Below are 25,786 nucleotides of genomic sequence, written 5' to 3' on the forward strand. Positions count from 1 at the left end.
CTGACCTGGGCCGGCCCTCCTCTTGGTGCTCGTCCCGGCGAGGCTTGGACTCGCGTTCCTCGCTGCCGTACGATGAGTGCTTCCTGCGGTGCGAGGAACGGTGGTGGCGGCGCTCGTCACCGCTTTCGTCCTCCTCATCCCCCGACGGCGAGTACGACCGCTGCCGCCTGCTGCGCCGCTGCTCCTTGCGATCGTAGCTCCGGCTCCGGCTCCGGCTCCGGCTCCGGCTCCGACTGTGGCTTCGGCTTCGGCTCCTGGTTCGGCTCCTGCTCCGGCTGGTGTCCATGTCTCTGTCCCTGCCACGTTCACGGTGCCGATCCCGACCGCTGTGGTCACGCTCCCTGCTCCTCTCATGCTGGGACTCGTTGTGGTACCTGTTCTGGTGGGAGCCGAGGACGGAATTACTCCGCGACCGACCGCGGTCGAACCCCGGCGCGGCCGCGCCGGTGGGCGTCGTCGGCTTGGTATCATCCACCCAGCCTCTAGCCTGGAGATGCTTATAGCTCGTGTTAGGGAGACCCTGCAGCATGGCTTTCGGGCCCTTGGGCGCGTTCGGGGGCACGTCCGGGTTGGGTTGTGGAGGCGGCAGACTGCCTCTGCCGTCACCACCGTCGTTGCCCTGCTCCCGGTTTCCGATCCTCGGAACGCCCTCCCCGGCCCCCTGGCCTTGCTCGCCACTGGCTCCCTGCGCATTGTCACCGCGGAGGGAACGTCCAAACTCGTCAACGTTGCCGTCCGCGTTTGCCTCGCCACCGGCGGCCTGGTAGTCCCCCTGCCCGTTCTGGTACTGCTGGTGTCCGCCGTAGCCCTGCTCATTCCAGTTGCCGCCGCCGCCGTATCCGTGCTGGTAGCCTCCGCGGCCATATCCGTATCCGTAACCACGGCCTCGACCCCTACCGCGGAACCCGAACTGGTTCCGGCGATAGTCATTGAATTGGTTCTGATGGCCATAATTACCTTGATTGAATCCTGTCTGGAAGCCAGAGTTAAACGAGCCATAATCACCATTGCCCATGCCAGAAGCGCTTGGATGATTGTAATTATCTTGGCCGACATTCCATGACTGCTGTCCGTTCCAGTTATCGGGTTCGCCCCCGTAGCCCCCCATGCCCATATTCATGTTCATGCCGTTCATGCCCATGCCTTGAAAACCTCCATTCATGTACATCTGCATCGTCATCGGGTCCATGTTCATGCCTGGCATGCCTGCATGAGCCTAGTTAGACGGTCTTCCGGGCGCGGAAAAAGAGAGAGAGAGAGAGAGAGACTGACCCATCATCGGAAAGTTGCCAAACCCATTTTGCATGGCCATCATCATCTGCATCTGGTCGAATCCTGGAGCCATTCCGGTAATGGGAAATGCGCCGCTCATGCCCTCCGTTTGGACGCCGCCAGCAAACCCGGGGCCCGCTTCGTTCTCGTCCCCGTTATCGTCGCCATTCGCATTTTCCTCCTTGGTTCCCTCAGTGGTGCCACCATCAACAACTTCGGAACCTTGCTGTGCTGGGATTAAATCGGCCGAAGAGTTCCCTCCACCTTCGCCATCTGCGTCACCTTGAACCGGTTGTTCCTGGGGTTTCGTTAGCAGGCGTAAGGAATTGAGAAGCACAGGAAGGCCCTACGGTATCGTTTGCGTTTTCCTTGACAGGCTCGGGTCCATTCTGCTGTACGGTTTCCTCTCCTCCGTGCTCAACTTCGCCACGAGCTTCCGTATCAGCCGAGGGTTCGCCCACTGGGGCCTGTCGATCCTCTCCAGCCTGAGTTGCTTCTCCGCCCAACGGTCGCTCCGGGATAGCAGGCGCAGCAGCAGTGACCGGGCTGGGTTCAACCGGGGTAATCGGGGTAGGAGCGGCACCTTTGGGCCTATTGGACTCGCGCTTCTTCTCCTCGGTCCGCAGAAACACCTTGATCGTAGTGCGTAGCGCCTTGTGGGGCTTGCAGTCGTCGGCTGACAGGGGCGAATGCTCGCAGACGGGACAAGACGCGGGTAGCGTGGATTGGCAGCTCTCGCAGATGGCCTGCTCGCAGCACGGCAAGCGGAAAGCGTTGATCGCGAGCTTGCTGCAAATGGCGCATCGAAGTTTTGCGGGGATATCGTCTTGCGGCAGGGAGCTGAATCCGGACGTTAGTTAGGCTCGAGAGGCGCTAGAGAAGAGGAACCATTAGATCTCACTTGATCAGCTCAACCTGCGCTTCCGTGAGGGTTAACGATGCCGCCATCTTGCCTGGCGACCCGCAACGGGCGCGCCGCCACTCTCGAGTAGAAGAGGAGTCAAGAAATTTATTGAGGCGAAAACATGGAGTGGGATTGAACCGCTGACGCGTTGCGGAGACGAAAAATCGACTGATTGCGGTGCTGTTCAAAGGAATATCGAAATGCGTTGTTTCGACCAAAATCGTAACGGTGCGGCTGGGCTGATGCCTCCCGGGCCCGTCCGGAATCGGCTGTTCGCGCGTTGCCTGGGGCACAGTTGTAAGAGGCGCGTCGGCCGAGTAGTGACGGCGGTGAGTTGCCGGTCGCGTTAAGGCGCTGGTCAGGAGTGAAAATTTGGTACGGGTTAGTTAGGTTGTTTCGCTGTTTCGCACGTGCACGACTCGCCGCGGGAAAAGTCCCAACATGTTACCGTGCAAAGTGGAGCTTTAAGACACTGTATTGCTGCAGGAGTGGTCGGTAGGGCCACAGTGCAGAGCACTGTAATGGCGGAATCTAGCACGGGCGACGAACAATATTTGCAAGAGGTGTTCCATACGCTATCAAAGAGTGGCAGACAGGTCTGTGATTAGCAACTGACGAAGCCCCATTGGCTTCCGACTCGGGTTGACGAGGGAAAAACATTATAAACATAACAAGGAACAAAGACTGAAAGCACTAGTTGCTCCTGATTGACCTGCCCCGTATGACCAACCACTCCTTGATGAACCCTTGTACAGATGCGGAAACGAGAACGCATCTCTCCCTCGGCCGGACCCCTTTCCCAGCATCAGCAAGCACAGCCCTCCTTCGCGTTGGGATCCCGTGGCCCGTTGAGGTTCACCCTCTGTTCCTCCGTCCTGGCAGCCGCATGCGACGCGCCCGGCCCACGGGCCGTCTTCAACGAGGTTTCCGGAATGGCGTTGGCAATGGCCGTAAACACCTGGGTGACATTATAGCCCGTCTTTGCGCTGGTCTCGAAGAACAGCAGCCCCTCTTCCTCCGCATACGTCTTGGCCCCCTCGGTGGAGATCTTCCTCGCATTGCCCGACTCCTCGCCCCCGGCATCCTCCGCATCGCCGCCGCTCCCGGCTCCGTCGTCCGCGAGATCGAGCTTGTTGCCGACCAGCGCAATGACGATGCCTGGGGAGGCCTGGCGTTGTAGCTCAGCAACCCAGTGCTTAGCCTTGATCAAGGATGTCGGTTTCGTCAGGTCGTAGACCACCAGGGCGGCTTGCGCGTTGCGGTAGTACATGGGTGCGAGGGATGCAAACCGCTCCTGGCCTGCAGTATCCCATATCTCAAACTTGATGGTTCGCGTCGGTAGGTTGCATTTCTGTGTTAAAAAGGCGGCTACGGGGGAGATGCATCAGCAGGCTGTTTCCCTCGGCCAATACGGGGGGGTACGGAGAAGGGGGAGCGAGTACCTCCTATTGTCGGCTCCTTGTTCTCTTGAAAGTCGTTATTGACGAATCGAAGAACGAGGGAAGACTGCAAGACCGCCGCGTTAGCCTGGGAGCAAGATACCGATTGCGACTCGGTAGAGACCGACCTTTCCGACGGCAGCTTCACCGAGGAGCACTAGCTTGACGCTGCTGCTTGGTTTGGGAGCGTTCGAGTCCGCCATCTCGGCCAAGGTTGTCCAGCAATTCTGCTTGTCGCGAGGGTTCCTGACGAGAATGAAGCGGCGGATGTGATTACTGGAGTTGCAGAAGGTTGGGTCGTTGAGCGTGCGTGCCGTTCTGGAGTCGGAATGCGGAGTGACGTGATAAGGCAGAAGCTACATACTCGAGTAGCCGACAACTTGGAGCCAAGAATGGAACGATTACGACCACACCCCAAACCAACACCAGGGCCGGATTAGTGTAGCACGACCCGCTTTCGTTGGATGACCATGGGGAATGAGGCAGGGCACGGGCCACGGGTCGGGCGGGTATCCAACTGGTGAGAACCCACAGCTGCCCCACTAAAAAGTTCAGAAGCTGCCGAAGGCTCAAAACGCTTCCGGGAGGAGCTGCCTTTTGAAATTTTCCTCCTCTTGCGTCCCCCCGTGAGAACTTTGGGGTTTTGGAGACTCGATTCTTAGTTTTTCGACATGGCGCCTGCCCCCGTGAAAGGTGCAAAAAATCCCGAAGCGGAACCCCAGGACGACAAGTCCGTCCCCAAGAAATCGCTGTTCGAGGATTCGGATTCCAGCGGCAGCGAGGATGACCAGGAGGAGGGCGGGGCCACGTTAGGCACCTCGGCAGAGCTCAAGATCAACGAGGAGTACGCCCGCCGGTTCGAGCACAACAAGAAGCGGGAGGAGTTGCACAGGCTTCAGGAGAAGTATAAATCGAGCGGCCTCGGGGACGAGGAGTCCGAGGAGTCGTCTGAGGACGAAACCGAGGACGATGATGCCGAACTGATCACCGAAGAGCTGGATGCCGAGATCTCGGCCACGCTACAGGCCATCAAGAACAAGGACCCCAAGATCTACGACAAGAATGCCGTGTTCTACAAGCCCTTCGACCCGGATGCCCTCCCGAAGAAGAAGGAGGAGAAGCCCATGTATCTGCGCGACTACCACCGCGAGCGGTATTTGAGCGGCGACATTGGCGCTGACGATGACAATGGCGCCGCTCCCAACGCCCCCCGGACCTACGCGCAGGAGCAAGACGACATCAAGAAGTCCATCATCTCTGAGATCAATGCCGCCGCTGCCGCTGCCGACGAAGAGGAATGGAGTGACGACGACGCCTTCATAAAGCCTGTCAAGACGGACGAGGCGCCAGCAGAAAACGGGGTCCATCCGTCTCGGAAACCCAACATTACTCTCACGGAGGAGGACGTCGCCAACGCGGACAAGAACCCGGAGGAGTTCCTGAACAAGTTCATGGCGTCCAGGGCCTGGGTTCCCGAAGATGGTGGCTCCAAGTGGCAAGCGTTCGAGTCGGACGAGGGCGAGGACAATGGCGATCTCGCTGAAGAGTTCGAGCATGCCTACAACATGCGGTTCGAGGACCCCGAAAAGAGCAACGAGTTCCTGAAGACGTACTCGAGAAGCCTGGCTGCGGCTCGCTCCGTGAGGAAGGAGGAATTGACGGGCAGGAAGAAGAAGAGAGCTCTCGAGAAGGAACGGAAGGAGGCAGAGAAGAGAGAGCGTGAAGCCGAGCGGGCCCGGCTGCGGCGTCTGAAGATCGAAGAGGCGTCAGAGAAACTCGCCAAGATCAAGAAAGCCGCTGGCATGAGGGGCCAGAAACTCACGGACGAGGAGTGGTTGAAGTTCCTGGATGACGCGTGGGATGACGACAAGTGGGAGGAGGAGATGAAGAAGCGGTTCGGCGATGATTACTACGCCGAACCCGACGACATGTCTCTGAGCGAAGAGGAGGAGGACAGCGAGGACGAAGGAGGGAAGAAGAAAAAGAAGAAAAAGAAGCCAAAGAAGCCCAAGTGGGACGACGACATCGACATCAACGACATCGTTCCCGACTTTGAGGACTCGGCCAAGCCCGCCGTCACCCTTTCCGACGAGGACGCCGGCGCAGCGGAGCAGGAAGAGGACGACGGGGAGGCGACGTCCGACGGAGAGGAGGACTCGGACGGGGAGCGGCCGGCCAAGAAGCGCAAGACGAGCAAAGAGATCAAGAAGGAGCGCATCCGGGCGAAGCGCGAGGCCCGCGCCGAGCTCGCCAAGATCGAGGCCCTCGTCGACACCAAGATGGAGCTCGAGAACCCGCGCGCCCTGCAGTCGCTCGGCAAGAAGGCCACCGGCGGCTTCCGCTACCGCGAGACCTCGCCGCAGTCCTTCGGCCTCACGGCGCGCGACATCCTGCTGGCGCCCTCGGACGCCGCCCTCAACGAGTTCGCGGGCCTCAAGAAGCTCGCCACCTTCCGCGACGAGGAGAAGAAGCGCAGGGACCGGAAGAAGCTGGGCAAGAAGGCCCGGCTGCGCAAGTGGCGGCGCGAGACGTTCGGAAAGGAGTACGAGCACACCGGGCCCACCTTCGGGTTCGAGGCGCTCCTCGCCAACGACAACACGGACGCCAAGGGCAAAGGCAGGGCCAAGGGCACCGGGGCGAATGCCGTCGCTGCCGGCTCCGGCGCCGATAAGAAGAAGGGCGCTACGGAGGGCAAGCCAGAACCGGTCAATGGGATCATCGAGGGGGAGAGGAAGAAGAAGAGGAAGAGGTCGAAGAAGAAGAAGAGCAGCGCTGCTATGGACCTGGACGAATAAAGGGTTTCTTGATCGCTCAGAGAATATCATTGCAAGCGGCGTTGGGTCGGTTCAATTTTGTGAGATTCGGCTGTACTTGAAGTTCCCAGTCTAGCCTCCTGGAGATCTTGTATGTATGTCTATCGTTCAAAGTGCTTTGGGATCATTCGGCTTCTTGACCAGTTCTTGTTTCACGGGTTGCCTCAAACGGCCCATTGGAATATCTTGAACCGGTACAGTGACACGAGCGTGCCGGGCTTGACTTGTTGTTATTCTGTTCAATTTCTCGCACTGCACTTGCGCTCGAACCCGAGCCGCGCCGAAAGAGAGTAAGTCGCCTACGTACTGGTTACAAGAGCCTTTGATATCCCTCATACTGAACGGATCCCCACGGTATTTCAAAAGATGCTGTTGTTCTCTCATGTCCCCCGTACCAACGCCAAATCGTTGCTCCAAACAAAAATAACCAGGGTTGAGCGCTGCCGAGAAACCTCGCCATTTCCCTCCTCCATACAAGAAAAGAGAAGATTAGTATTCCAAAAAAAAAAAAAAAAAAATATACATCGCGAGCGTTTGAGCGTTGAGCATCGAAGGTGTTCATTGAACCAGCAGAGCCCTTCCCATCCCACAATTTGCACGCATTGTCCGAATCTATTCTGTCCCTCCATGATCCATCGAAATAACACTCGTTCGCTCAGATGACTGCGCTTGTCGGAATTCTAGCAGAGATCCCACCCCGTATGAACCACAAGAGAAGGGCTGGGGCGATGGACCCTGCAAAAACCCCCCTTCCAAAATCTTCCGCGCCGTAAAGGAAGGGAGACAGACACCATATCGGACGAACCGCCGCGCCGCAACCTTCCCGTTCTGCCACCACAGAATCCGTTTGCCTTTCCGAGAAGGACCAGCTTCCGTCACCATCTAGAAAGCATGACACGCTTCGGTTACCCGACGGGATCAATGATGGTGCATCCCGGCACCAGCCGGGCCTCCGCCGCCAAACATGGTCGCGAAGCCATCCAGCCCCCCTCCGATTCCGCCCAGCCCTTCAGGCCCCAGCTCCGGCGGCTCCATGTTGAAGGGCATGAACCAGGCCGAACTGGGCTCCCCAAACGCCGCGTGCAGCGCCGCGTCCGCGGGGTGTTGGTGGTGTCCGTGCCCGGGATGGCCGGGATGCCGCCCATGAGCGGCGCCGTGTGGGTGCCCGTCCCGGACCTCGGCGGCTGCCAGGGCAGCGGCCGCCGCAGCGGGGTTGTTCCCGTCTGCCCAGCCGGCGAGGCCGGAGCCGGCCAGGGACGGATGGTCGACGGCGTGGCTGTGGCCGCCGTAGGCACCAAAGACGAGCTGACGGTCGAGGCGGGACATGCCGTGGTGGGTTGCGGTGAGGGGCATGGCGAAGGGGTCGGGCGGAAAGAAGGCCTGTGGCGGGGCGTGGGGGTGATGATGCGGGTGGGAGAAGGCGACGGGGGAGATCGGGGAGAGAGCCGGGTGGTAGGGGCCTGGGCCGTTGCCGGCCACGGCGAGGGGGTTGAAATGGCCGGGTGGGGCGCCGCTTGTCTGGGCGCCGCCGTTGGGGCCCGCGCCGGAGAAGGAGCGCTGGTGTAGGCGGGCCGCCCGGAGCTGCTCGGCCGTGGCGCGGGCAAAGTCGGTCTGGAGAGGCTCCAGGCCTTGATCGGAACCCGGTCCGCTGCCGCGGGAGGTGGTGCTCGCCTTGCGGACGAGAGACTTGCGCTTGAGTTGGGAGGCGTTGGGCTGGCCGGGACGGTTGGCGCCATTGGCACCGTTGGCGGCGGCGTTCTCGGCGCTCTGCGGCGAGAGGGATGTGAAGTACTCCTCGACCGTGTGAAGTTCTGGCTTTTGTTCAAGCACGGCGTCTTCTCCCTTCTCCTTCTTTTTATACGTGGCAGGGTCGAGGAAATCGGACTGCGACACACCGTGGGGATAGCGGTCGAACCAGTCGCCGTACTGAAAAATTGGAGACGCGGCATTCTCGCTGGCGGGATTCCCCTGCCTCGCGGCGTCGGCACATGTGCGGTATTGCTCCCGGAGGTTCTCGGACATCCAGTGGAACATGCCCCAATACCGCTTCATCTTGGATAGAAACCTGACGTTCGTCGCTAGGTTCCGCTTCGAGGTCGCTTCCATCGAGGGGTTGCCGGAGAAGATGCCAAAGATGTGGACGGTGCTCGACAAGAAGGCGCAGTACCCCGTGAAGGGCGCGGTGATGAAGTACGACTCGGCATCTTTGAGTAGCTCGGATATGCGGTTCGCCGCGGCAAAGGCCTTGGCTCCCGCTTTTGTCACGAAGGACTTGGGCACGTCCTGCAGCGAGTGTCCGCTTGGCGACGACACGGCGAACCTATTCATGAAGAGGATGTTTTGCTGGATAGAGATATGCAAGAATAGGAACTGGTTCGCCATGTTATCTGTCTCGTGCACCTTCAGGTTTTCGGGCGTGTACGCCAGAGACTCGGGCAGCTCGTTAATAAAGTCTTCAGTCTGCTTGAGGAGCTTGCTGTATTCCGAGTCCGGGCTCCACATCGGATGAGGATCGAGCTCTTTGCCGCCTTGGTTCAGGTAGCTGATGATGCGTCCCCAGAGCGCGATGGCCTTGATCATCCAGGCGGCCACTCCCATGTTGTCTCTGGCCTCGTTCGGATTGTCCTCGGAGACCGGCTCGGTAACCTGCCCGCTGAGCGTCTCGGTAGGGCCTGGTAGGTCGTACTGAAAGTTCTTCTCCTTAATCGGCAGCGGGATCTTGAGCGTCTCTTCCCGGATGAAGGTTGGCCGATCCGTCCCCGACGAGTTGAAGCGGTCCATCAAGAAGCATGCCCACATTGTCCGTCTCCGAATCTCGCGGTCGATGAAACTGAGCTGTGTCTTGCCCGGTATTCGCAAGGGGTCGTGTTCCAGATCTTTGTGAAGCTGGAGCGCGAACGCCATGCGGATGGCCTGCCCGCCCAGAGCCCAGCTCCGGCCGCCATGACATGTCCCAAACTCGTGCAGGCCCAGTATCAACAAGCACGTCAGGATTGTGATGTTGGGCCACTCGTAACGCTTCGTTAAGATGTCACGAGCGGTGGCCGCCCACTCCTCGCCGCGGAGGAAGTTGGGGTGTGTGTTGAGCTTGGGATGGTTCGAGAACCGGGCGGCTATGGCGCATACGGAAAGGATTAGGACCGGGGGAAGCGTGCCAGCTCTGGCGAAGAACGAATCGATGGTTAGGGGACATGGACCCAAAAGTAAAAAAACAATCGAAGACTTAAACTTACTTGAGCTTCCTCATGAAGCTCGGCTTATGAAGGATATGGTATGCCTGGCCGTAGATGTTTTCGAAGAAGACCTCCGCTAGGTGCTCTTGTATATCCTTGGAAGGGAGCGCGTCGCCGCCTTCGAGCAAGAGCTTGCTTTCCTCCGCTTCTTGGACGAGGATCGTTGACGGCTTGTTGGGGCCATCCAGCCTGGACCTCGATGGCGCTCGAGCCCAGTGGTCTAGGTCCGCCCCAAAGGCCTCGTCGGCGCCGCGTTTCTTCGCCGTGGCTTTCCCGCCTCCCGGTAGAGTGCCCGGGATCGCGGGCTTCACGACCGCCCGGATGACCGAGGCAGCCAGGGCGTCCTGCTCTGCTTTGGGCACGATCTTGATGATGCGCTCTTCCATCCGCTTCAAGCGCTTGTCCAGCATGGCCATGTAGTCGGTCCTAGGAGCCGCCTTGCGCGCCGTGACCTTGTACACGCACGGAATGCGCGACCTGAGGCAGTGCTTGCAGGCGGGCTTCTCGCCCGAGCAGCGGATCTTTTTGCGTCGACAAGCGATGCAGGCCAGCGGCAACCGCTTGCGCTCCTTGCCCGCCTTGGTCTTGAGTTCGCTCCAAGCGGGCGCAGAGTCCGACTTCTCCCCTTTCTTGCCACCCAAATCCGTTCCGTCGGCGACTCCGCCCGTCCCAAGGCCGAACTCGTCTGATAGCGGGTCTTCCAGCGGGTTGGAGCCGTTCCCGTTGCTTCCCGGCGTGCTGTTGTCAGATCCTTCGGGACTGGGTCGCTGCGCGTTGGCCCCCCCGTAGGCAGAAGGGTGGACGGTGATGGACGCAACCGAGTCTTGTCGGTCCTGCACGGGCGATGTCGGGTTTGGCTGCGGCGTCGTGAACACATCGGGGCCATGGTCGTCGAAGGATGGGGGCAGCCCGTTCATGGGCGAATCCTGCAGCGTGTCCTGGTACGGGAACTGAAAGTCCCCAAAATGCGCCGTGTCCGCCATGTCGTGAGCTGCGGTGATGCTATCCAGTGTCTCATTGGGCCCTTCCAGCGTTGGATCGGACTGGGCGAGGTGAGCTTCGGTTTCGCCGGCGGTGGTGGGAGAGAACTCGAGCTCGATTGAGGGGAAGTGTTTGACGCCAGCCTGCGCGTCGCTCGATGACATGGCGACAAAGCGCGCTGGTGGGGGAGAATGGCTTGAGAGAGACGCTCAGGAGCAGTGCGCTCGTCTTCGATCGATGACAGCAGCGAGGTTGAGGCGATCCAAGATCTCCCCACACTACGGCCGACCCGGGGTCGGGTCCTTTCTCCACTCGTTCCGGCCTCGTCTCGTAATCGCAGTTACAGGTATTCTAATTGGGCGGCATTACACGACGAAAGCGTTCCATCGTATTTGGCGCTGAAGAACTCGGTGAGAGGGTGCGCGTGGTGAGTGACTTGAACCGTATCGTGTGTTCCAGATCTGGAAATGCGACAAGCAATCTTTCCCTTTGGTCCCGCCGCAGTTTGGTCTCCAAAAAGTTGATGGGGAAGAAAGTCGGGGGAGGGGAGGCAAAACTGGGGTTGGATCCTGCGGCTATCCAACTTTCTTGGTGGATCACTGGCTTAACCTACTCTGTACTTGGTCAAAGTAGCATCAAAGAACACTTTTCCGCGTGGTTGAATTGTGGGGAAACATCCCCAGTTACCCCGGCTTTTTCCTCCTGACTGGGGTAGTCACGATCCGAGAGTGCCACACCCTGTGCTGCCAAAACTGTCCGCTTGGCTGCAGTTGGAATCTCGAACACGATCGCTATTTTGGAGGGGGATAAGGGAACTGTAGTGCGAGTCCACTAGTACTAGACTTCAAGGATGCTTGCGGGAAGGAGAGAAGGAAGCTACCTCCGGGGCCAGAGTCAGGCAGCAGAGGGCCAAAGGAAGCACGGTCTTGGCTCTCCGCAACGGCGCATGTATGCAATATACAAGCAGTACGCAAGACGAAGCATAGAAGGCTGGGGGAAGACAGGAAACGAAGACTAGCTTCCATCTCGAGACACTGTGCATGGGACCTGGTATATTGGCTCAGTTGGGCACGGGGATGTTGGTAGGTTCGAGGGAACCTCCCAAGTATGACGGGCCGACTGCGGGCGCACACTCGAGGCCTGTCGTACTTGCCCATCAAATCCCTCGTCTTGGATACCATCAGGTAGTATCCGTACAGTGGGATACCGAGAGTTGGTTTGCAGCTGCACTGGCCAATCCACGCCCAGCGGCCAGCGACATGCCGCAGTGAGCGGCTGCATCCCCACCCCCGCCGCAGCAAACCACTTCTGTGCGCCGTGCATTGCTCTTGCATGCGCGTGTCAGGCAGGCCCAGCCGGGGTCTCACCCGTGCAGTTTGAGACCACCCACTGCAGCATCATCCACGAGCGATTCATCTGTCTGACAGCGAACGTCAGTACTTGATAAGCATTAAGCTCCTCTGCTTCATCTGTAGGAGTTTGTACACCGCAGTTTGCCCCCATTCACCAGTCCTTTGCAAAATACGACCGGCTTGCCTAGCGCCAAAACAAGCGGACTATTGCTGGTGAGGGAATGGCCAGGCGCGCGTGCTTTATCTTGCGCGAACTTTCAGGCGCCACGGATGTATTAGTAGGAGCGATGGCAAATTCCGAGAACGCGCGGGGCGCGCAATTTAAGCTACAACAAAAGTGAGGGATAAAGCTGGCAAGGGACACACCAGATCTACGCTTGCTTGTGACCTTCCGGTTGCGCGTTCTTAGATTGGCCATTTTGCTAGGTACAGACGCGGCCCAGTCTGTACGGAGGTGTTGACGGAGCCGTTCTTGTCTTTGGATAGAGCCTTATTCTGTAGTGTTAACTCGCCGTTTGAGGCTCCGATGGAATAATGTGATTTGGCTTTTTGTCGATCACTGATGTGGCGGCATGACTCGCTGATAGTTGCGGGGAACCCGATCGGAGCAGACTCGGCAGGCGGCCTGGCCATGGGTCCACTCAACAGTGGCACAGACTGACATTTTTGGTTGTGCGCCCCACTCAAGCCCCCATTCAACCCAGAAAACTCATGGGCGCAATTATCCCGAATCCAAGCAACCGCTTGTTGATCCTATCGGGCGTTTCCATTTCACTCGCGTTTTTGCAACCCCCCCCGCCTTTTATACAGTCCTGCGTTCAAGTGCATGCCACAGAGCTGTGTGCAGTTCAGTGTCATGGTAACAGCTTCCTCTGTATGCACCTCCATGGATGAGTTACTGGCAGCTTTCGGTGGTATCGCCATTCCTCGGAGGCTGACCACGCGAGTTCGTGTCTATACTTCACCAGCTCTTTTGCATTGGACGAAGTTGCTGTCGGCAAGACCGCCACAGTTACACAGCCAGCAATATAGAGGCCCGCTATGCAACCCCTCCAGAGGCACGCGGCTTGATTTGATGCGTCCTGCTCCGTGCCTTGCTAACTTCCTTATTGGCATGATGGCTTGTCTATCCTCAGCGACTCTTCTTTCTGGATGGAAGGAGTATTCTACAGTACTTGACTGGCTTGTATGCTGGTCACCCTGGCTCTCGTCCTTAGATCATGTCCTAAAGTGTTCCCTAGGGCGGTACTTCGTATTAGGATGTAATTACCTTAACGAAGGTACGTTAGTATTATTGCGTACACGCGAGCCCAAAGCAGCCACGACCGTCTGCCGTCCGGATGGCCGCCGAGCCGAGCATCTCCTCTGCAACCAAATCGAGGCCCAGACTACCGTCAAAGAAGGCAGTTACTGTGTATAAGCCAGTCAACGGTTACCAGTTCCCCACCCTCGTTGCTACACTGATACTCCATCTTGCCTATCCCGTCCGCTACTACCTTAAATCGCGCGAAACTGTTGGTCGCGGCCCACCTCTCAACTCCGGTCAAGGGCACACATCCCTCTTTCCCAGGAACCAACGTGGAAGAGTTGCACCTTCACAAGCCCATAGAGATGATCGAGCTCCAGTACCTTACTCAGCTCTAAGTCTCAGAAGATGCTGATTACAAACTTCTTGTGGCAGCTTGTTTCCCTTTTCTTTGTTGGGGTCACTCTGGTCCACACTAAACATGTTGCCAACATCCAGGAAGAGGCAGCACGGCTTCCGCAAGTGCTTACCGCCCTGTATGTGCATACAATTCCAGAGGATGCAAGAACCATTCTTTCATTCTCTTGGAGTTGGAGAGTTGAGAACTACATGAGTTTAGCAGCTCTTCTTCGGCGGGCGTCATGCCGCTCTTACCGTTGGCTCGGCTACCTTGAGTGCTGTAAAAGTCGTCAGAAGCATGCCACTTGCCAGGGTTCAAAATCCTGCCAGGTGCTCCTATGAAATCCGTATCCTTTTATGTATTCCGTAGTCTTGCAGACGATACAGTTTACGGACTACAGGCGCGTAATCTTTGCCACGCCCCGCCTGAAGTTTTCGCACCCCCCTACTCGCGCTGCCTATCTCCTCCCGACCTGCTCTTTCCGGCTTGCCTCCGCTGTCGCATTCATTCAATAACAGCAGCACGCCACCCATCCCCGGCCCCTCCTCCAAGAAGATTCAAATTTTGCAAGCTTGTTGGGACCTTGTCCTTCACGACAGACGACGGATTGTGTTCTTCAAATAGAGCATGACACGCCGATCGCCGATCTCGAGAGATGCCTTCTCTCTCTTTTTTTTTCTCCGACCAAGGGTACAAGGCAAGGGGTCGGGACCTCGGAAGCTCGCCCATCACGAGCCCTGTGCCAGAACTAAAACCAGCAAACATCTCCCAAGGCTCGTCAAGTGCATAAGACACGGGAAACCTATCGTGGTCAAGAGGACCCTGGCAAAAGCAAGCGTGGCACGCGGAAGCGGGAGACGCCCACGCGAGTGCGTGTGGGTAAGATACATGTGTACGCATCAGGATTTGTATGTTCCTGACCTCAATACATGATTGAGGTACCTACGTCAGGTACCTGGTAGGTAACCGGTAGAGACAACACATGTCATATCTTGTGTGAAGTGCACGCAACTGGGTACACTCGGTGACTTTGGCTTTCTATCTGGTTGTCCGAAACAGGACGGGCGGGTAGCCAATAGGGTATTTCATACTTACCTACCAGGGGGGGGAAATATTCTTTGCGGGGAGGGGAGGATTGCCAATTGACGGCTCGGCTCAACGTACCGACATTCTTCTCTCTTGACGACGTTGCTTGCTGCATGGGCAACGCGGAACGCATGGGGTGCCGGCCAACCTGGCAGCCGACCAATTGTGCCGGGCAATGAAAATGATGCAGGCGGCGGCCTGGAGGTCTCTACACGGACTAAAGGGAGTTTTATAGAGCTGAGAGCCTGGATGATCAAGGAAAGGTACCTTAGGCTTTGTCGAGTAGCGTGACTTCGTGTTTTGTTCTCCCTGCTTTGGCCCTCAAGCATGTTTAGGTTCATATTAATATCCTGCTTTGTACCGCTCTCTGGCCTCTCGCGTGGGTGCTCATTCAATGGCTGGATATCATGACATCCGCTCCGAGTGGAGATCCTAGGAAACTCTTGAGCAGGAAGGTGTCGATGCCCTTACAAGAGATCCGCCTGCCACTTGGACTCATGAGCTGATAGCTTTTGCTGACAGCTACTTGTGGTCGCAGGACAGTTTGAAACATCAATACCCGGGTGAAGCTCAAAGAACGGTATTCTAACTACAGGTTGTTATAGCGTAATTATTAAACTTGTGGACCTAAAACTAGTAGTTCTTTATGTTAGTCTACTTGTAGTCTACTTGCCGGATTGATTATGCTGTCTGTGAGTCCAAAGAGCATAGAGTAGCGTCAGGTATTGTGAGTTGTGCACTTGAGATTTGGGGAAGCCAACTGGTTGGATACTGGCTGAAAGTGCAGGCACCTGAAAAGCTTTGTATCCATCATACAGGTACTCCGTAGCCAGAGCTACAGATTAATACGCTGCAGTGTGATCGCAGAAAATCACATCAGTTATTTCGCATCTATGTTTCCCTAGTTAGAGCAACCTGACCGTAGCGGTCCATCTCAAGTCCCACCCTCATCTTCCGCAACCATAGCAGTCTTCCTCCCGACAGTTTTGGCTCTAGCTAACCTGCTTGGGGAAGTGGGTTTATCAGAGCGTTTCCCCGGGAGTCACGGGTTTCTTAATATGGCATCGTTTCCCTTCTCACTGCCTTCCAACGGCCGGCCCAAGGTTGCTGAGAGCTTGGGTTGTTACCAACCTCAACCCCTTGCTCATCGCTGGTACTCTGAATCCCGGTAAACCGACGCTGCTCTGACCGGTAAGGAGAGTCAAGGCCCGTCCCGCTGCCCCGGGGATTACCTGGCCCGGACGCGCTGTGCGGCACAATTTCATCTAGGTAGGGGCCACCCCACTCGGCCGGCGGTCCCCCATCCGGAGGACGCGTCTGGTAAGAAGCGGCATGTGAGTCTTGTCCATAAGGTTGGTGGCGGTGATGATGAGATGGCTTATCATGGTGGTAGCTGATACCGCTGTACCCGCGACCCCCGTCGCTGTTCGTGGGTATAGAGTCTTGTGCCGAGTACTCGGATGGGCTCTGCATGAGGCCACTGCCTCCATCGTAGCCGTGAGTTTCCTGCGTTCCGGGGCGCTGGGCGGACGGCGTTTGAGCCCACAGAGAGTCACGACGCTGACTTCTTCGGGTCATCAGAGGATACGTAGCCGCCCTAGTAATGCCGCCGGGATCTTTAACAGCCGCTCGGAGAAAGTTTTCTTTAGCCCTTTCGTCCGCATGAACTCCGTAGATGTCTTTCAGGTACTCGGTGAAGTCGAGATAGGCATCGGCCACTTGTTTGAAGTGCCTGGCCTCGAGCGATACCAATTGAGGGGAACTGGGAGACTGTTCAGCCAGCTGTGGCGAGCCCATCTTGGTCGCTTCGAACTCGGCGAGAGCTAGAGCGGTTCGGCATGCATTACGAATCTGCCGCCCGTTCCACCGGGCCCGAGGGTGTTCGCGCCAGTAGTTGGCAATGAAACCGCCAATCGATACCATATCGGCGTGCAACTCGATGTTCTTTTGCTTCAGGCCCTTTTCGATCCTCTGTAAATTCAGGCTGACAACACGTTGTGTGGATACCAGATTCAGGGGCGGATAATACAAGCTAAGGTGGATGCGTGAAGTAAGCGCCTCGTCAAAGTCGCCTACTCGGTTCGTCGTGAGGAACAAGCAGCCCGAGTAATATTCGAGGACGCGGAGGAAGACTGGACAAAGAGGTTCCGGTGAGTTTGAACCCGCTGCTAAGATGAAGGAAATTGAAGAAGAAAACTATAATTACCTGACACGAGACTATTACGGAGGAAATCTGTGGGACTCCTAGCCGACAGAAAAACGTCCGCTTCGTCAAGCAGCAAGATACAGTCCCATCTGCTAGCCAGGGCAAAGCTTCTCTCAAGTGCGGATTCGACATCGCTAGCGAACACGCCGACATCTCCTTAAAATGACAAATTGCCGTATCAGTATCCAAACTCCCTTTAATGACCTAATTAGATGTCGGGGCCATTTCGATATCACACTTACCACATGTGATGTGGAACAGCGGTTTGTTGAACTGCTCGGCGACGCACTCTGGCACGTTGAAGTCTTTAGTATAAAGACCAGGTTTATGTAAAAGTACCTTTATACATACCTGCTGTTGAAGTCTTTCCCACTCCCGGAGCTCCATGCAAAAGGATGATGAGCCCTTGGCCTGTAATGAAAATCGTGAGCGCGTGAGAATTGCGCGACTATGACAAATTGAGCATAGAAAATGAACGGTTTGAACGTAACATACCCTTTCCACGTAGGATGTCCGTAGACCGAAAGGTACTAGACTCCTTGTGCCGGAAATGTTGAGAGGCGAGTGACAAGACCATTTCCTTGTGTCCTGGGGGGAGGACCAGCTGATCGAAGGGTGCTCCGCTGCATTCCGTTCTCGGAGTCTCTCTACTTATGAGATAGGGGTCAGGACTGTGACGAGTCACAGGTGACAGCATTTCAAGATTGAGTCGAGCTGCTCGAAGGTTTTTTTGTGTTAGCAGCCTAAGAGAGATTTCCGTGGCGTTTGAAGGCTTACCCCATTTCCGAGTCCGCATCACGAACCCGTACACGCTGAATGGCATGATGAGATATTCAAGGTCGCTAATCTTGGTGTTGCTGGTCTCTATGTCTTTCAGGGTGCGGGGGCAAATGCACAAGCTGGGCATCTGGGACTGATCTTGAGGGATGAGGCTGTCCATATAGTCGGCATTTCGCCGTACCTCAATGTCGCCGTCTTCGAAGATCAAGTCATCCTGACAGCATTGGCCATCACACACTCGAGGCCGTCGTCCGGTTGAGCCGGTGACTTCGGTTTCGATGTCGATTCCAACTAGGTTCTCGATATCCGGACGCCAATGAGGCCATTGATGGAACGCCTCCTCGACGTCGATAACAACTTGGCTGTCCACGTACGTCGTGGTAGGATCGACTGTTTGCCCAGTGTAGTACATGTGCCTAATCTTGGTCATCTCGAGGAACTTCTTTCCTCTTGCGATGTAAGCCTCGCGAGCGTTTGGACCCGAAGAGTAAGCAAGGGGGTAGATGGGCAGCGATCTGATGGACTTTTCACCCTCAAACCGGGGGATCTTGACCATGCTGCTGCTAGGCCCCAGCTGGACGCCATCAAACTCAATAGAGACACACATAATCACGAAACAATCGTCCTCATCGCCCTCTTCCTTTTTCTTGTCTCGTCTCCTCAGTCCTCTCCCACGAAAGGGTTTGGTGGCCTTATGTCCTGGGTCGACGGTACCCAAGACCAGCGCAACCTGGGGCGCGGAGTTCCAGAGAACTATATCGCCTGGCTGAAATAATAGCCAGAGCTCGCCAAATGTAACTCTGGAGCAGTTTCCTCCACGGATGTGCTCGGTCCTCTCCTTGAGATCGCCGTCTATAAATTCAAGCAGGCACCTCAAATGGTCTCTAGCTCGGCGCTCATCCTCGATGCTACTGAATAAGGAGGGTGCGACAACAGGGTCTTGCCTCTCGGATGCAGGCTGGGCAAGGTTTCGGATGTTATGTTCGTCCTGATGGCGTTTTGGCTCTGTCCCCGGCTCTAGCTGCGTATCGAGTCCTTTGGTGGCCCGGGCATCGGGCGACCGCTTCAAATTCTCGTCGAGCTGTCGATAGCACCCCCTGATTCGCTCGGCGTTGTAAACCAGGGTCTTGAAAGGCTGAATCATGACCTTTGGTTTGAGCTCTTGAACATTGCGGTATCTGCGGCTGTGGCCAGGGTTAAGTTCGTTTTGAATTTGAAAACAGATGCGTAAGAGCTCCGGCGAGTTGATTCGAATTCGCTCGGGAAGTGAGCATTGCTTTGCTGGCAAGAATGGTGCAGCACCCCGTGACGTCGGGGACAAGTCTTGGGTGACAGTGCGGGAGCGAACGGGTAGTTCCGAGAGGCCCAAGGTCGGCGGCGGATGCCCCACGAGCACATCGAGAACAAAGATTGTACCCCGTACCGCCGGTTTGCGGCGCTGTATGGAGTCCCTGAATTCATCCCATCCGACCCGGTTGATCTTGTCGACTATGGTCCAACTGGCCGACGGAGAACTGTGGCCAGGATCCTCATCGAAGCTCTGGCCGAAATCTCCGTAGGAATTCTGTTTGCTCTCCCGATAAGCCTTGAAGCCCAGAACGTCGTTATCCGGATCCCCGCCGGCCCGTAGGATGCGGCGTGTCCCACGGGAAGCACCATGATAGCCGCGGGAACTGAACTCGAGGACAGGGCCATTTTCAACCGCTGTTCTTTTTGAATCGGAAGCGTGGCATTCCAAAGTAACTCCTCTGAGGGCAGGGCTGCGCGTTTGGATATGAGCTGACTTCTCGTGCTCTTTGGGAAACTTATCGGCCCACCACCACATCTCCATTTCCCGGCGCAGTTGGGCTTCGGCCCGGAGTCGGATCTCAAACTCGGCATTTTTCTCCCTCATCTGGCTAATCGCTTCCTGGAGCTGATCTATCTGCGCTTTCATGCTTCCAAGAGCGTATTTCGCGTCGTCGGGAAGTTCTTGCGCCATCTGCTCGTTTTTTTCTTCCGCGCCCGACTCATCGCCGGGGACCTGAACGGACCCAGGCTGAGAACATGGCTGAGGCGCGTCGGACGACTCGGAGACGGCCACTCTATCTTCCAAGGGTGTTGGGGAGCGGTTGTTTTTTAAGCCACTGCTCATGATGCTGTCCTGAATGCTCTGTCGCTGTGTTTGAAAAAGAGAATCTGGAGCAGGAACTTGACTCGAGGTAATTATGTACATACAACAAAACCGACTTTGGAGATTCTTGAATGCACGAAGGGGGAAATATTAATTAATTAACCATCCCAGAAGAAACAGCACTTAAAGTTGAATGAAGGAGACCAGCGCTAATTGCGGCTGTTTGTTTTGGGTATTAATTAAGGCGTCTCAGGCAGCCATGTGTTCTCGAAACCGTACGAAAACCTGCAGTTCAATGGCTTGGTATGGTCACTGCCTGGCGCACAGTACTAGTAGTGTAGGTACTGTGCTTCCACACTCCTGGAGAGATTCCAAAGCAGGCACTAACTATCGCGCAGGGCGCGGAACGGACCTTGAGGTTCAGCCCCCAAAGCTTTCATTTTCCCCTTATCCGGGTGTCTCGCTGCGTTGGAGTGTGGTTCTGAAGAAGAAATGGACCCGGCGGATTGATGGTAATTAAGTTGTGTAGCGTGTGTTCCCGTCGCTCAGAAGGTGGCCCACAGTGCCCCAATAATAAAACGACTCGGTGCATTTGCCAGCTGCTCCGTTTGTTTTCGGTTCCAAGACAACAGAGGTTGAGCCTATTCTCACCAATTGTCTGTTCTGATCACGTTCTGTCAGAAGCGTACACGTTTCTCTCCAATGCTCTAGGAACAACCCATGGCAACGAGCAACGCTCGCTTAATTAGGTATGCTGCAGTTCTCGCCAGTGGTTACCTAGGTAGGGATTCGGTTCTGAAAGCACGTTAGCCAAGTAGGAAAACCCAGAGCCTTTCTTCTAATCGATGCTCAACAAAATCATGGTCAAGTTATGAGTCTGACCAGTCTACCTAACCAGGATTTCTCTAATTAACCCCCCCTCCCCTCCCCCCCCATAGTAATATTCCTACAAGCGTCGACATAACACCTCGAATCAACAACCCGGACTCTGGCCTCGTTACCCTCGCCCAGGACGACGAGACTGCCCCCTTTCCCGTCCTCCTCCTCCTCGTCCCCCCACATGGGCCACCTCATCTCCCTCTGCAGACCCGCCCAGGGATCCTCCGCGAACACCGCCCACGCCCGCTGCACCACGCGCACCAGCTCCCGCTGCTCTGCCTCCTCCGGCAGCCTGCTCACCTCCTCGCCCTTCCAGCTTGGAACAGTTTGAGCACTTTGGTCAGTACAATCTCCGTGAGCTCCTCGAGGTATGGCGGCGGCGTTTTGCTGCTGTTAACACAATCGGAAAGCATTCGTATCATTCGGAAGGCCGGTGCCCTCTCTTCATTCACAGTGGAGTAGTAAGTGAAAGTAGGGCTGATACTCCATCCCCGGCACCAGAGCGCAGGGAAAACGAGACCTGGATTGCTGTCTGCAGCAACTGCCTCAGCCCGGTGTACCTCACGGCCACCTTCCGCGTCTGCCCCGTGCGCGCTATCCGAGAGAGTGGACATCCGGACACATGCTGCTCCGCAGCCGTCTCAGAAGAGACGGTTGAGAACCACCAGGTGTGGTCGTTGCGCCGGAGAAGTCGGCGAGAGGGGCAAGAACAGGTGAAGTTCTTAAGCAGAGACACTTGCGGATCGTCATCGTGGGCAGATTGGCTGCCAAGGAACGATGCTGCCGAGCCCGTGGACACAAGCATAGTCCATATACTGCGCGATCCCACCGCTGACCTGGAGGCCCAACGAGATGAGCCCGGCAACTAATCCGGCAATGGAGAGAGGGTCTGCCATGGCTCCGGCGAAGAATGAGAGGTCAATAGTCGACGGTTCAACCTGGGTGTGTCAGTCAGGAAAAAAGTGCAGCATTTTTCGCCCAAATCTGAATGGGTTGGAAAAGAGGAAGGAAAGGAGGAAGAACAGGGAGTTAACTTGCGGTGCCCGACGGTCGCGATAATGACCAATCGGAGAGTGAAAGATGCCTTGTCGAAAGCCTAGCCATCATGCTGCGGGATCATTGGAAGCATCCAGCGCCACCCGCCTCTTCTCGCCTCTGCCGCACAAACCGCCAGCCCCCGCCAGCCAAATCGCGTTCCTTGCATGTGCACACAACCACATGACCAGGGCCTCTCAAAGAACCCATCGCGCGGGCTTCTTTTTTGTGGGAAAACAGAAGAGATTGAGGGTCTCGCACTCAAGCGATCGCAATGAAAAAAAAAGGAATTGTTGCTGTTGCAGTTGAGGGAACCAAGAAAGACTTTCTAGTGGGATGAATGTGAGATATTAGGAATGGGGTTTTGCTGCCTGGGGTTGTCCGGGACGCAGCCGCTGCGCTTGATATTCCGTCGAGCACTTTCGAGAGCTTAATGTTGCTACTTAGATTGTAGATTTATGGCTGAAGTTTTGGTCTCACGAGCAGAAGCAGACTCAGCTGCTTGTCTGGCCATCAACAGCGATTTCCGAATCGGTAAGAACTCTGCATTGGGGAAGAATGGCAGGTGAGGCTATGCAGAGACCCTCTTTCCTGCTGCTCTTGGTCATTCAACACTGCACGCGAGCTCATCTTCACCTGAGCACACAACACTATTCCCAACCCCGCAGTTGCATCTGACAAAATCGAGATTGGCCCATGCCTCTCTGGCTTCCCTCAGTTCCCGAAAACCGTTGGCTTGGAAACTTCCCAATAAACATAGCAGTTCCCTCTCGAGGCCAATATGAACTCTGCCCCAGTCTCCGCACGGGAGGGAACCTGCTCTCGTATCCCCAATAATAATTAATTACTGGTCTCAGATAACAGTATCAGAGAGGAGTGATCTCATACACGCTGCCGACCGTCGTCTCGACCCCCTTTTTGGGGTCATACCTCACCCCGTCCACCGCGAACCCGCGATCTCTCCCCTGGACCTTGACCTTGAACATACCGCCGTTCTGCGCCAGCACGCTCGCCCTCGCAAACTTGCCGCCCGCCCAGACGAGCTCGCGCACCACGAACCCTCCCCTGGCGACCAGCCCGTCGACCCGCCCGTCCGGCACCTCGTCGCCCGGCAGCGCGGGCAGCAGATGCACCACAAACACCTCTTCCTCCTCCTCCTCCACCTCCTCCTCCTGCCGCTCTCCTTGGCGGCCCGTCCGTCTACTACCCGGCGGCGGACCGCGCATGGACGCCGGCGCGGGCGCGGGCGCGGGCGCCGTCTCCGTCTCGTGGCTCTGCAGCAGCATCTCGGCCAGCGCGGCGGCGAAGCCGAAGTTGCCGTCGATCTGGAAGACCGAGCCGCCGCCGCCGTCCGAGTTCCACATGTTGCCGAGCAGGAAGGCGGCGACGAGCTGCCGCGCGTGCCGCCACGCGTCGCGCCCCCGCCCGGGCACCCGCGCGTACAGCGCCGCCGCCCAGGCGCGCGACCAGCCCGTCGACCCGGACCCGGACTCGATCCGGTGGTCCAGCAGCGCCGCGGCGGCGGCGGCGGCGGTCAGGTTCGCCGCCGAGTCACTGCCCGAGGCCGAACCCGCCGCGCGGGTCAGCAGCTGTCGCCCCGGGTACAGCCCCCACAGCGGCGAGAAGTGCCGGTGGCCCGGCTCCGTGTCGGCGTACTCGGCCGAGCGCCACTCCTGGATCCGGCCGGTCGACGGGTGCACGGCCGGCGGGCGGATGCGGGGCAGGTAGGTCTCGGCCGTGGTGGTACACGTCTCGGCGTCGTCGTTGTTGTTGTCGTCGTCGTCGTCAGAGGAGGAGGAGGACGAGGACGAGGACGAGGAGGAGAAAAGACCAAGCCGGGCACAGGCCTCGGTCACGTCGGTAAAGAGCTGGTGCAGCAGCTGGTTGTCCATCTCCGGGCTGATGTCGAGCCCCTCGGCCGCGCCGGCGGTGGCCATGCCCGGGGGCACGACGAAGGAGTGCTCGGGCGAGAGGGAGGGGCCGGTGGTCCAGTACGAGTCCCACTCGAAGAGGTAGCAGTGGTAGAACCGGGCCGTCTCGCGCAGGATGGGCCAGGCGACCTCGGCGAGGAAGGTCCGGTTCCGGGTGAAGCGGTAGTGCTCCATGGCGTGCGTCGCCAGCCAGGCGGCGCCCATGGGCCACACGGTGTAGGGGGTGCCCCGGTCGACCGGGGCCGCGTCGCCCCAGAGGTCGGTGTTGTGGTGCAGCACGAACCCTTGCTCGCACCCGTACATGGTCCTGGCCACGTCCCGGCCGCGCGGGATGGCCATGCCGATCAGGTCGAACAGGGGCTTGTGCGTCTCGGCCAGGTTGGTGACCAGGGCGGGCCAGTAGTTCATCTCGGTGTTGATGTTGATGGTGTACTTGCTCTGCCAGGGGGGGTCGTAGTCGTCGTTCCAGATGCCCTGCAGGTTGGCCGGCAGCGAGCGCGGCCCCGTGTCGCGGGACGACGCGGCCAGGAGGTGGCGGCCAAAGTTGAACACGAGCGTCATCAGCTCGGGGTCCGCGTCGGGGTCTTGCCTGAAGTTGCTCAGGCGCGTCGGCACCGGTTGCTCCCCCGCGCTGCCCGACGACCCGAGATCGAGCCTCACGCGGCCCATGAGGCTGCTGAAGTCCTCGACGGCGTCGTCGCGGACGGCCGGGTAGCCCGCGGCCACGGCGGCGTCCAGCTTCCGTTTCAGCTCCCTCTGGGCCGCGTCTGCGTCGGGATGCCGGTACGACGTCTCGGCGTCGAAGAAGACGTCGACCGTGTCCGCGGCCGTGATGGACACGGTGGTGCCGTCCGAGGTGGCATTGCCTTGTCAAAGAAAAGGTCAGCCGGGATCATGTAATTATATCACAGCGTGGATAATCATAGCAAGAAAAAAAGAGTAAACTTGGATGTATGTGGATGTCCCACACGTACCTCCCGAGTTCACGATCCTGGCTTCAGACCAGAAGGTGATGGCATCTGAAGGCTGCCCGCTATCAGCACTCAGGGCGACCGTATGCCCCCCCTCGCCGTCGTTGACGCTAGCTCTCAGCGAGAGAACCCACCGGCTGCGGGAGAGGGAGAAGTTGGCGTTGAGCTTGCCCGGCTGGTCGGCGCTCAGGCGGAAAGCGAGGACGCCGTGCGGATAGCTGGCGACGTACTCGCGGCTGGTACATAGGTAATTACATGCAGTCAGCACAAACAAACGCCGTTTCATGCAGAGATATTGGTAGGTTGATGACACGACTAGTTGTCATCATAGCTGGGTGCTCCCTCACCTGTAGCTGGTCCCGTGGTACGTGTAGTTGACGCCTGCCGTGCCCTGGAAGGTGTCGAGCCAGCGGGTGTAGTCCGAGATCCCGGAGCCGTGGCCAAGGTCGATGCCCAGGTTCACAAGCGGATGGTATGCCCTCGGCGAGATCGGATTGCCCGCCATGTTGTCTAGCGCGGCCTGGCCGGCACCGGTGATATTCCCGGAGATCAGCATCTCCCGGATCTTGGGAACGGCATCCTTGGAGTTCGGGTTGGCCCGGTCTAGCCACGGCCCGCTCCAGACCGAATTCTCGTTCAGGACCAGCTTCTCGGTGCCAGTGCCATACACGGCAGCTGCCAGCCTTCCGTTTCCGATGGGCAGCGTGCTCTTGAAATCATCTCCCGCGTCGGTCGTGTACCAGGCAAAGCGTGAGCCATCCCATTTAGCAGCAGCGTCGGCCGCCGCGTAGCCCAGAATCAGGAAGGCCGTGACTAACATGCTGATGATGCTCCCATAATCTGATTACGGGGCTTCTGCTTGTTTCTTCCCTGCAATCGAGTATTAACCGTCCTCTCTCTGCTGATGTAACATTCCTCCGTAACCTCCCTCTCGGTCTATTTCCCCTGAGACCCCTTTTATACAGAGCACCGGCTGTCCACCTGCGGAAGCAGGGAACGTGTACATACGTACCTGGCCCAGATGGAACCGGAAGGTCAGGCGGATCCGGGTAAGTAACGGGACCCAACACGGGTTGCCCCCGGCAGGTCAGCCACGCGATTCGTGCGCATATCCCCGTGCGGGGGAACGAGCGACGACCTGCATA

General features: G+C 57.5%; 8 protein-coding genes across 8 annotated transcripts; 2 read left to right on the forward strand and 6 right to left on the reverse strand.

The window, feature by feature from the left end:
- Nucleotides 1–1,550: 1,550 nt before the first annotated feature.
- Nucleotides 1,551–2,220, reverse strand: P884DRAFT_189939 (uncharacterized protein; the record flags this gene model as incomplete). The annotated part of the gene is made up of 2 exons (XM_069437478.1): nucleotides 1,551–2,112; nucleotides 2,174–2,220. The coding sequence occupies 2 exons, from the start codon at nucleotides 2,218–2,220 to the stop codon at nucleotides 1,551–1,553; spliced, it is 609 nt and encodes a 202-aa protein (XP_069302062.1).
- A 490-nt stretch (nucleotides 2,221–2,710) lies between these two features.
- Nucleotides 2,711–4,009, reverse strand: P884DRAFT_326516 (ras family-domain-containing protein). The gene is made up of 3 exons (XM_069445478.1): nucleotides 3,744–4,009; nucleotides 3,619–3,682; nucleotides 2,711–3,544 (listed from the first exon to the last, which is right to left on the reverse strand). The coding sequence occupies exons 1-3, from the start codon at nucleotides 3,816–3,818 to the stop codon at nucleotides 2,982–2,984; spliced, it is 702 nt and encodes a 233-aa protein (XP_069302063.1). The 5' UTR covers nucleotides 3,819–4,009; the 3' UTR covers nucleotides 2,711–2,981.
- A 453-nt stretch (nucleotides 4,010–4,462) lies between these two features.
- Nucleotides 4,463–6,647, forward strand: P884DRAFT_254040 (KRI1-like family-domain-containing protein). Its single transcript, XM_069440861.1, has one exon. The coding sequence runs from the start codon at nucleotides 4,740–4,742 to the stop codon at nucleotides 6,408–6,410; it is 1,671 nt and encodes a 556-aa protein (XP_069302064.1). The 5' UTR covers nucleotides 4,463–4,739; the 3' UTR covers nucleotides 6,411–6,647.
- Nucleotides 6,648–7,346: 699 nt separating this feature from the next.
- P884DRAFT_266276 (fungal-specific transcription factor domain-containing protein) lies at nucleotides 7,347–10,806 on the reverse strand (the record flags this gene model as incomplete). Its single annotated transcript, XM_069442017.1, has 2 exons — nucleotides 7,347–9,588; nucleotides 9,662–10,806. 2 exons carry the CDS (start codon nucleotides 10,804–10,806, stop codon nucleotides 7,347–7,349), a joined length of 3,387 nt encoding a protein of 1,128 aa, XP_069302065.1.
- A 5,546-nt stretch (nucleotides 10,807–16,352) lies between these two features.
- P884DRAFT_167264 (P-loop containing nucleoside triphosphate hydrolase protein) lies at nucleotides 16,353–17,344 on the reverse strand (the record flags this gene model as incomplete). Its single annotated transcript, XM_069437288.1, has 4 exons — nucleotides 16,353–16,858; nucleotides 16,969–17,088; nucleotides 17,175–17,222; nucleotides 17,272–17,344. Coding segments are annotated over 4 exons (747 nt in total), but the record flags the coding sequence as incomplete, so codon positions are not given.
- A 286-nt stretch (nucleotides 17,345–17,630) lies between these two features.
- On the reverse strand, nucleotides 17,631–19,693 carry P884DRAFT_274330 (uncharacterized protein; the record flags this gene model as incomplete). Its single annotated transcript, XM_069442704.1, has 3 exons — nucleotides 17,631–17,646; nucleotides 17,949–18,970; nucleotides 19,457–19,693. 3 exons carry the CDS (start codon nucleotides 19,691–19,693, stop codon nucleotides 17,631–17,633), a joined length of 1,275 nt encoding a protein of 424 aa, XP_069302067.1.
- Nucleotides 19,694–20,545: 852 nt separating this feature from the next.
- On the forward strand, nucleotides 20,546–21,573 carry P884DRAFT_289017 (uncharacterized protein; the record flags this gene model as incomplete). The annotated part of the gene is made up of 4 exons (XM_069443977.1): nucleotides 20,546–20,574; nucleotides 20,764–21,072; nucleotides 21,115–21,165; nucleotides 21,243–21,573. The coding sequence occupies 4 exons, from the start codon at nucleotides 20,546–20,548 to the stop codon at nucleotides 21,571–21,573; spliced, it is 720 nt and encodes a 239-aa protein (XP_069302068.1).
- A 678-nt stretch (nucleotides 21,574–22,251) lies between these two features.
- Nucleotides 22,252–25,548, reverse strand: P884DRAFT_215507 (glycoside hydrolase family 95 protein). The gene is made up of 4 exons (XM_069439266.1): nucleotides 24,989–25,548; nucleotides 24,645–24,877; nucleotides 22,959–24,536; nucleotides 22,252–22,883 (listed from the first exon to the last, which is right to left on the reverse strand). The coding sequence occupies exons 1-4, from the start codon at nucleotides 25,459–25,461 to the stop codon at nucleotides 22,606–22,608; spliced, it is 2,562 nt and encodes an 853-aa protein (XP_069302069.1). The 5' UTR covers nucleotides 25,462–25,548; the 3' UTR covers nucleotides 22,252–22,605.
- Nucleotides 25,549–25,786: the final 238 nt, after the last annotated feature.

This window comes from Thermothelomyces heterothallicus (genome assembly GCF_042370625.1).
Source record: "Thermothelomyces heterothallicus CBS 202.75 unplaced genomic scaffold P884_scaffold_1, whole genome shotgun sequence".
Lineage (NCBI taxonomy): Eukaryota > Fungi > Ascomycota > Sordariomycetes > Sordariales > Chaetomiaceae > Thermothelomyces > Thermothelomyces heterothallicus.